This window comes from Hippopotamus amphibius, chromosome X (genome assembly GCF_030028045.1).
Source record: "Hippopotamus amphibius kiboko isolate mHipAmp2 chromosome X, mHipAmp2.hap2, whole genome shotgun sequence".
In the NCBI taxonomy this organism is placed as follows: Eukaryota; Metazoa; Chordata; class Mammalia; order Artiodactyla; family Hippopotamidae; genus Hippopotamus; species Hippopotamus amphibius.
In genome coordinates this window covers 76,733,386-76,743,456 of record NC_080203.1, presented here as the reverse complement: position 1 = coordinate 76,743,456, position 10,071 = coordinate 76,733,386, and the positions used below count along the sequence as shown (strand labels likewise).

The window sequence follows — 10,071 nt, the reverse complement described above, 5'->3', positions numbered from 1 at the left end:
AGAAGGCAGGGGACCAGTTTCTGCTGACTTCACTTATTTCTTCACTGCCACTCAAGCCACAGAATGAGCAGGATCTTCAGCTAAACCTTCCTGCAAACTGGACTGATCCCTCAGTTAATGGTTGACATTCTCTGTTTACATTAATGATTGCCAAGATCTGTTGCTGCACATGATATATTTTGTGGTTCAACTTCCTTGGCCCCGAGGGTAGAAGGCAATTTTGAAGAGGTTTTGGGATTCTGCGATGGGACTGGAAATACTTTGGTCCATCCCTAGCCACTCAGGGCGTGGGCAATAAGCAGATGGTCAAAGAGCACCCTCGCACTGCCATATGGGGGAAGCACTGCCATCTCTCACCTCAGCCTCAAGGGGCCAGTAAGCATTGCCCATGGCTTTTTTTTTTTTCTCCCCATAGTCGTATCATTTTAGAGGCTGGGAGCTGGAAGGGTTGGAAGGGATGGCACCCAGTGCAGGAGCCCCCTCTGCAGCTTGTCCACACACTGGATCTATCTATGGCCAGGGAGTGGGGGAAGGCTGAGGGCTGTTGATGAGCCCAGGTCCAGTTCCGTCTCCCAGATTGGGCTGAACATGCATACATGGGTGACGATGATGCCTCTCTTCCTCTGGGACAGGGCAGTAACTTCAGGCTATGTGATCTGTCTCTCCAAAACCACTGGGAGCTCAGGGGATCAATCTTATTTAATGATTGTGTGTGGGAGGAGGTAGGGCTGGTTAATATTTGTCTGGTTCCTCTTGGGCTGTGGGCCATATCTGGCTCCAGCCCTGGGCTCTTTGTCCCTCCCCTGGACTGGGCTGACAGTACCTAGTGACATAGTGCAGACACGCCTGCAGACATTCCCTGGGAGAGGGCAGCAGCCGCAGCCAGGTGAGGAAGCTGGGTTGCTGAGGGAGGTGGGTCCGGGGGGCTGGTGTGGCCCTGGGGGCTGGTGTAGCCCAGGAGGGCAGAAGTGGGGGCTGGGGAGAGGCCTTCTCTTGGGCTCAGCATTCAGCCACTGATCCCTTCTGTGCTTCCCTCTGAGCTATACTGAGGTCCCTCCTGCCAGACTTGCATAGTTTTTCTCTGTAGCCCCCAACTCATTCCTCTTTCCAGGCTCAACATTGCTTCTGCTCTCACTCTTTTTTTTCCCCCAGACAAGAATCCCCCTCATCCCCACAGGGTCAAATCCCCAGAAAGACTTGAGGGGCCCCCACCACACGCAGGGTGGCCACGTTTATCTCTTTAAGATATTTCCTGCCACGCAGGGTTAGGGTTAGGGTTTGGTGGGGCCTCTGGGCACTGCCAGGTGCTGTTTTCCTTCCCTGATTAGAAGATAAACCAGGCGTGCAACCAACATGGGGGCTGCAGGCAGATGAATACAACGCACTCAGCAGACACAGAGGACCAGACAATGGGGCCAAGATCTGGAAGCATGCGTTTCCATTTTCTTGAGGGAAGCAGGGAGACTCAAGCTGAGCTTGGAGTAACTGATCATTGGGAGATCTAAAGGACAGGTGGCCCCCCAGCTGTTTGAAAGTTGTTCCAGCTGTTGGGAATGGCATGGCAGAATGCATGGACTTAGAAAATGAGATGAGGAGAGGAGAATAGAGACAAGAGGGGTTTGAATGGAGGGAAGTATACGTGAGGATGCAGCAGAGCAATGGAGAAGGGACCCAGGCTTTGGTGAGGGGCCAGCATGAGTCCTAATCTGAGCTCCAGCACTGGCTTACCAGCTGCGTGATAAGTTACTCAGCTTCTTTGAGCCTCCGTTTCCTCCTCTGTGAATTGAAGACAACAACCCACAGCTCACAGGGTTGTTGTGAGGATAAGAGTTAATGAACAGACCACTCCTAGCACACAGTAGGTATTCTGTAAATGGTGGTTGCTATAATAAGTCCAAGTAGAGAGCAACAGGAAGTCAGGTAGTTGATAGAGGAGTAAGAGGGTATAGTCCAAACAGTGAGGAAGGGAGCTGATATTAGCAGGAGTTCTATGGAAAGACCATGGCGGAGTGAGAGGAGAAAACTGAAATAAGCTAGACTGGCCCTGAGCCAAGCCAGGCCACCGAGTACGTATGGCAGCGTGGAGGTGACAGTGCAGTGACAGGTGCTGTGGAACCACAGGGTAGAGGCAGGGAAGAGGAGCAGGTGAAGAGGGAGAGGGCTGGAAGAGTTTGGTCTTAGCCATGCCAAACTGATGAAGGCAGCCTGAAATTCAGAAGAAAATCTCAAAGAAAGACCCCTGTCCTTTCCTGGCCAGAGGCTGTCTGTGAAACTGGGGGAGGGAGTGTGGAGTCTGAGGCTGAGAGTAACTTCACCCCGCCTAGCCAGGCCCCTCTTCCCCAAACCATAAGGACACAAGGATTTCCTGTAGTTGGAAGGAAGGACTGGGAAGAGGTGGGAGCAGAGAGAGACAGCCTTGATGAATGTGCTTGTGCGGGTACACGTACACACACCCACGCGTGCAGGCACATGTGGAAAGGAGTATGCATTTCTGAGTCATGGGCCTGGCCTCAGAATGCAGTGTCCTTAAGGGAAGAGAGGCTGCCAACGTACAAAGGCTTTGGGGTCAGATGAAAACAAATTTGAAATTTGACTCTACCATTCAGCAGCAGTGCAGCTGATATTGAGGTAAGTTATTTAACCTCTCTGAGCCTCAACCTCCTTGTCTGAGAAGTGGGTGTAATATTAGTTGCAGGGACTAAGGACAATCTCCTGATTTGGAACCGTGCTTGAGTGCTTGGGCAAATCTGAATCGGAGGACAAGGCCAGAGCCTGACATGGTCAGAGAAGTCCTGTCTAATTAAACATGAGAACAAAACACGCCTAGAGCAACACACACCGTATCAATACCTGGACTTTAACCTAAAGTCACAAAAACAGTTTGGATTTCAAAATCAGGTAACTCCCCTGGATGTTTTTGAAATGAAACCCTTGAGGTATTGATGTTGACATATGGATCAGCTCTTTCCAAAGGGAGAGCAAAAAATTGAGATCCCAGTGCCCACACAAGGGTCCTTAGGGGCCCCAAAGGGAGCTCCTGGCTATGCCCCAGAGGGCTCAAGAGGATGGGAGGTGGAGAGCTATAAGAATCTAGAAACTCAGCGGTTGCCAGGCTGTCTGTGGGGCACCCCTGAGGGAGACAGAGAAGAGAACAGCTGAAGTTTGCTTTGGGGTTTGCGGAAGCAGCCGGAGAAAGGTAAGAAAGGGGAAACAGAATAAATCCGGAGGCAGCTGAAAACCCTGGGAAGGGAGGAGAGGAAAAGAGTTGTCAGTTATAGGAAAGGGGAGAAGGGCTAGAGGAGAATAAAAGCCAGAGCAGTCTTCAATCTCCCTGTTTCTAAAAAACACTCACAGAAAGAAAAATGCTAATTGTAGCTGAGGTGGTAAAGCTTATGGGAAAGTGTATGGGCTCTGGAGTCAGCTGGACCTGGCTCAAATCCCAGCTCTGGCACGTACTCACTGCGTGACCCCTGTGACACTGGGATAAGTCTCCTCACCTTTCTTTACCTCAGTTTCCTCATCTGTGACATGAGGATTACAAACAACACCTCCCTCACGGGGTTGTTGTAAGGTTCACATGAGATTGTGTGCATGCAAGGGCCTGGCACCTAACACGGGCTCAGGAAATGATTATTCTTAATAATGCTCCTCGACCACCTGTTTTTGACTCTAACATGTCTCAGTGGATGAAGCATTTCTTTCCGTGGTACCTCCTGTAGAAGCTCTGCCTGCAGAATCCCAAGCTTAGGAGAAAGGGCAACTGTATTCCTGCTTTTCCCACACTGGTTTAGGCCCACAGCGTGAACAGACGGAGGCTTTTTTTTTTTAAGCTAAATGAGGAAACCTTGTTAGAGAAGTAATCTATGTCCCTCGACTATCCCTTCGTCCCCTAGTTTCTTTCATTCCATTCCCCCAACTTTTCCAGCTGCTGATACCCTACTCTTTCCCCTGCAACGGAGAGGACCCCCCAGAACCGGATGTGGGGCTCCTCCCACAAGCGCTGCCCCTACGTCCAGACTTGTGTATTCTCACAGCCAGTTGCCGGCTTCTAGCATGATCTCCTTACAACTTAATGGCAGAGGTGGTGGGAGGTAGCAGGAGGCCTCCTTTGCCTGCCTAAGGGACAGGGGGGAGTTTCTTCCCTAGAGCAACTGGCAAGCTCAGGAAACCAGTAGTTACAATGTACACTTGACCTGGGGGCAGGGCAGCCATGGAACAGTCTGTTCTATCTCAGACAGACACTATAGGTCAACAACAGCAATGGGAAGGAAAGAGAGGGATATTGGGTTTGGCAGACCACTTACTTCCCCCAAAGCCACTGTTGTTTTCTCTTCCTGATAAAGTTTTTACTTCCCTTGATCACCAACTATGAAGTTGGAGCTGGACTAAGAACTTTTGCAGGTTGCTTCCTTGACCCTCAAAAATAACCCTGGATATTAACGCCATTTATAGATGAACATGCAGACTCAGAGGTTTGGTAACTTAGCCCAAAGTTGTAGTCGGTGAAGAACCAGGATTCAAACCCAAAGCTAGATGACTCCTACCTGTTCCCTCTTCTAACTTTCTGTTTGCTTGATTAACTTCTGCTTTCTCCCCCTGGCTTGTCCTCACCTGGCCATCCTCTGGATTGGCTCAAGGAGGGATGGTCAGAGTTTGCTCCATGACATTAGAGTTGGACTGTACTCACTGGTCAGCAGCTTCCTTGTTTCTTGTGCTTTTATGGGTAGCATTAGCCTTTGCTTTTGTTGCTGCTGCTGCTGCTGTTGTCATTAACAACTAGCCTTTGCTTTTGCCGACACCATCTGCAAAAGCGCAAGGACTATACTGTGGAAAGAGCCTAGACTTCTGCTTTGGATACTTTTGTTTCATCCTACTCAAACACTTCAGCTGTGTGACCTCGAATGAGTTACTTAACTTATCTGAGCTTCAGCTTCCTCAGCTGGAAAGACTGGGAGTAACAGTCCCTAGAGGCTTGCTAAATGGGTCAAAAGAAAGAATGTATGGGAAAATGCTTAGCACAGTTCCTGGCTTGATAAATGTGAGCTCCCTCTCCCAACCTCAAGCTCACGTGTTCCCTGGAGGTGTTCTAAGCCTAGGAAAAATCCTGCTGAACCTAAGTTTCTAGTAGGGCCACAGAAGAGGGCCTCAAGCCCGGATCCTCCTGGTTCCCCCAGGTCCCCTCTTACATGCACCTGTCTTTGTTCCATCTCCCCAGCGCCCCGTGGCCATTCTTCTGGTGGGGCTATGGGGCGGGTGCGGCGATGGACCGGGCGGGCACAGAACAGGTGGGTGCAGGCTGGGTGTCCGGCGCTGGGACACAAGTGCTCTGTGTGTAGGGTGGGCGGAAGTCAGGGCGTTTGATCTGAATTCTAAAGGGCGTTGTTCAGAGCCCCACAAAGGTCCCATTGTGCAGACACTGGGTATAAAGCAGCATATGACTCCCCAGCACCGGGAGGCGATGAATTGGGACGCAGGCGCGGACCCAGGGACCACTCCCCCTGCACAGACATGAGACCATAGGGAACCTGTCTGGGTGGCCTCAGGGATAGGCGCTCCCCAAGGTAACGAGGCTTTGTTGGGTTTGCCCCAGGTCCAGACTTAAGATGGTGGGGCAGGGGGAGCTCAAGAGGATGGCTGATAGCAGAACGAGATGGGCCTAGCAAGGAAGGGCAGGAGAGGAAAGAATGTTGGATGAAGGCGAAGAAGGGAGACGGGGTTCAGGGAGGTCAAGTCATCGAGTGAATGAGGGAGGAGGAGGAAGAGAAAGAGAAGGAGAGGCTGGCAAGGGAGAGGGGGTGGTGAGGAAAGCTATGACTCTCCTTCCTGTCTTGTCACTGGCTCTTGGAAGGGATGAGGGGGGTATCAGGCAGTGTTATGGTGCCCGGCTTTCTGCCCCAGCTTTCTGACAGTTTGCTGTGTGGCTCGTGTTTTGCAGGTGTGAATGAGGCAGGATGAACTGGACGGGTTTGTACACCTTGCTCAGTGGCGTGAACCGGCATTCTACTGCCATTGGCCGAGTATGGCTCTCGGTCATCTTCATCTTCAGAATCATGGTGCTGGTGGTAGCTGCCGAGAGTGTGTGGGGTGACGAGAAGTCTTCCTTCATCTGCAACACCCTCCAGCCTGGCTGCAACAGCGTCTGCTACGACCACTTTTTCCCCATTTCCCATGTGCGTCTGTGGTCTCTGCAGCTAATCTTGGTTTCCACCCCAGCTCTCCTGGTGGCCATGCATGTGGCTCACCAGCAGCACATAGAAAAGAAAATGCTGCGACTTGAGGGGCATGGGGACCCGCTACACCTGGAGGAGGTGAAGAGGCACAAGGTCCACATCTCAGGGACACTGTGGTGGACCTATGTCATCAGTGTGGTCTTCCGGCTGCTGTTCGAGGCCGCCTTCATGTACGTCTTTTATCTGCTCTACCCTGGCTACGCCATGGTGCGGCTGGTCAAGTGTGAGGCCTACCCTTGCCCCAACACAGTGGACTGCTTCGTGTCCCGCCCCACAGAGAAAACCGTCTTCACCGTCTTCATGCTGGCTGCCTCTGGCATCTGTATCATCCTCAACGTGGCCGAGGTGGTGTACCTCATCTTCCGGGCCTGTGCCCGCCGAGCCCAGCGCCGCTCCAATCCACCCTCCCGCAAGGGCTCGGGGGGCTTCGGCCACCGCCTCTCACCTGAATACAAGCAGAACGAGATCAACAAGCTGCTGAGCGAACAGGACGGCTCCCTGAAAGACATACTGCGCCGCAGCCCCGGCACAGGGGCCGGGCTGGCTGAGAAGAGCGACCGCTGCTCGGCCTGCTGATGCCACAGACCAGGCAACCTCCCATCCTGCCCCCCACCCTGCCCCGGTCCTGCCCCTCCTTGTCCCCTGCTGGTGCACAGGCCTCTGCCTGCTAGGGATTGTTCCATCAAAACCTTCCTTCCTTCCCTCCCAACTTCCCTTGCTCCCAGGCCCTTCTGCCTCAGGGGCTAAAGGGGTGGGGAGCTGGAGGCCACCCACGCCAGCACTCAAGGCTGTTGGGGGTGTGGTCAGCTCTTGTTGCCCGCACCCCTTCCTCGTCCCTCTCCCTCTCCCTGGGACCACTGGGGACCAGAGGTAGGATGCTCTGACATCTCCAATTATGAAACTAATCTTAACCCCATGCTGTCAGATACCCTATTTCTGGAGTCACACCGGTGGGGAGGGATGCGGGCAAGTGGAGTGGAGGGAGGGTGCTGTGGACACGTGGGTGGAGAAGGGAGGGTAGCAACGTAAGAAGGACATGTCTGGGGTGGAGGAGCTAGGGAGGGAGAGAAACAGGCAGATAAGTTGGAGTGGGGGTTGATCAGGGCTGCCTTTGCCTCTGGTCCCCAAGGCCTCCCTCTGCCTGAAATGTTACACATTAAACAGGATTTTACAGTAAATGAAGAGGTGGCTTGTGTGTTTGTGAAGTTCTTTCTCCTGCAATCTCTGACCTCCCCCAGGATGAGCTGGCCTTGGCTTTTTGCTGATCAAGAAAGGAATGGGTGAGAGAAATAGTGATATGAGTAGCTGAAGCTGCCAAGGAGGGACCGCCACCCCCCAGGCTGGGTAAAACCAGGCCTAGAGCCATTCTCTCTTGTTTTTTGGTGTTTTGGCTTGGGGTCTTTCCCCCCCATTGTTTTAATAACAGCTTTATTGGGCTCTAATTCACTTTCCCCTTCCTCTGATTTGATTTTTTTTCATCCATGTTAAGTATACAGTTTATTGAATTTGGGTAATTATGTGCAGTTTTGTCAACATGACCACAATCTACTCGTATTATAAAACATCTACATTCCCTCAAACAGTTTCCTTGGGCCCCTTCCTCTTATTTAAAAGAAATTAAAATGACAACTCCTTCTGGAAAGAGAGACAGGAAATAATAGAGACAGTTTGCAAGTCTGAGAGGGTAGCATACATCCCCTTGGCAAGGCTCATCCCCTGCACTCCTGGGAGAAATATGCCCTGTTCTTCCTCGAAACTCAGCGTTCACTGACGATTGATGCTTCCCGAGCCACCCACTGGATTGCACAGTGACTTTGACATAGCCCCCGATTCTACCCTCCTCCCCAGTTTCCTTCTCTCAGGAATCAATGCCTCCCACCGCAGAGATGCCTCTAACACTGGTCAAACATTTCACAGCGGCAGTTTCCTCGCCAGCATCACTCACCCAAGCGGTAGGTAACCTCCCCTCCCTCGGTCCGCTGTGGTGGGAAGAGCCCCAGGCTGGCACTTGGTAAAGCTGGGTTCAAGTCCTGGTCCTGTCACTTAGTAGCAAGGCATTCCCTTTCCCAAGATTCAGCTTCCTTGTGGGTAAACAAGGGCTGGCCTAGCACCTCTCTAAGCTCTCGTTAACACCTGGGCTCCTCGGATTCCCAAAAGACGCCCCTAGTTTCATGAGGGTTCCTGTCACAGACTCACTCCCTGCACCAATGACCCCTTGGAATAAGAGTTTCCCCCACAGTAAGTTTTTCCCCTCAACTTCCCTACCTCTTAACTGAAAAAGTTATTTGCCACTCCCTCTCAGAAAATGCTGACTCCCTGTGGGAAGTGTAGCAGAAAGGAAGAGAAAATCTTATCAGAATCATTCTCTAGAAATAATCTTTTCCCTTCAGACAGAAAACCTGGAAGGGTTCCTCATTGAAGGAGGTTTCTCCTTTAGAAAAGAAAGGAGAGAGTAAGTGTTCCTTTCCCACACACTCAGCAATCCTGAGAGAGAGCTTCCCCCTCTCTTAAAAGAGAGACATTCCTTTCCTGCAAGAAATTTCCTTCCTCCTTAGAAACAGACAGCGTACCCTGTCAGAGGAGAGGTCCCCACCCCCTCATGGTGGGGGGAAATTTCTTTTCTTATTGAAATCCATCTCCCCCACACAACACAACACAACACAACACAACACAAACAACAGCATGGAGAGAAAGCTTTTCTTTTTAAAATTCCATCCTGGTTCAACAAAGGGACTTCATGCCCTTCCCACATTGAGAAATGTTAAATCATCACCTCAGAAATCTAGTTTCTCTTCAGAAGATTCAACCCTTGGAAAGAGGTTCCATCTTCAGATCCAGGCTTTCCTCTCCAGGGGGCAGTGGTGGGACAATAAAGCTACTGTGCTGGGTGTTCCAGCCAAAAGGAGGACTCTTGCTCTTGTTTGCTGTGAAGCAGGTGGGAGCAGGCCAAAGGAAGCTTGAAGGGAAGCTTGAAGGGAGCTGATATAGCAAGGAGGGAGGAGGGTGTGGCAGGGTAACCAGAGGACTGACTTTTTTTTATTTGAGGCTCTGTCATAATCCTGTAAGGGAGAGACAGGAGGCAAGCAGGGCTTAGTACTTGCCACACAGTAGACACTCGGTAGAGTGACTGGGGTAGTGAAGACGGTGATGGAATTAGGAAACCTGCTTCCCCGTTTATTAGCTCTAGCCCCTTGGACACATCATACTTACGCTCTCTGAGACTTAGCTTCCTCATCTGCAATATAGGGTTGATGATAACCTCTCTACCTCTTGCAGAGAGGTTTTGTGAGAATCAGACAAAGTGTGTTTAAAAGCCGGTTATACACTGTAAAGTAAGGAATGATAGTATCACAAGCATGGAGACCACAGCCTTAGGGCCTGCGAGAATTCTCAAGGAGCCAGAAAGGAGTGAGGCTCGTTTCACTCGGCTGGAGTTAGTGGAAGGAACTTGGCAACAGTAGGGTTGGCTCCCCCAGGAAATGGACAGCAGTCCAAACAGCAAAGTCCATGAGATGTTGCAGACTCCTCTTGAGCACGATCCAGTATTCAAGGGGTCTGACCTGCGGGCAGAAAGGCTTGGTAACAGCAGCTTCTTGCACTCTCTCCTTCGTGGTACAAATGCTTCTAGGGACATTTACGGTCTTTTAAAGGCACCTGTGTGCAGAGATACCAGGAGCTGCGGGCAAAGGAACAGAGTCAGCTCCTGGATGAAGGGACTGGCCGAACTAGGAGAGTAGTCAAGGCCCCAGCCAACTGAGTTGGGATTTCAAAGCAGGTTGCAGTCTCCATAGAGAATTGGCATGGCAACCATGAGCTGATTCGGATGCCCAATCAGATAGCC

General features: G+C 51.4%; 1 protein-coding gene across 3 annotated transcripts; it reads left to right on the top strand.

The window, feature by feature from the left end:
• The first annotated feature begins 794 nt into the window (after window positions 1–794).
• GJB1 (gap junction protein beta 1) lies at window positions 795–7,412 on the top strand. Of its 3 annotated transcripts, none has more exons than XM_057718582.1 (2): window positions 795–886; window positions 5,936–7,412. In XM_057718582.1, exon 2 carries the CDS (start codon window positions 5,952–5,954, stop codon window positions 6,804–6,806), a length of 855 nt encoding a protein of 284 aa, XP_057574565.1. In that variant the 5' UTR covers window positions 795–886; window positions 5,936–5,951; the 3' UTR covers window positions 6,807–7,412. The 3 variants fall into 3 exon arrangements, with proteins under 3 accessions (XP_057574565.1, XP_057574567.1, XP_057574566.1); XM_057718584.1 differs by lacking the exon at window positions 795–886 and adding an exon at window positions 3,168–3,196; XM_057718583.1 differs by lacking the exon at window positions 795–886 and adding an exon at window positions 5,523–5,561.
• The last annotated feature ends 2,659 nt before the right edge of the window (window positions 7,413–10,071 follow it).

Coding starts and splice junctions, on each gene's coding strand:
- GJB1 (XM_057718582.1), top strand. CDS start 5,952: ATGAACTGGACGGGTTTGTACACCTTGCTCAGTGGCGTGAACCGGCAT.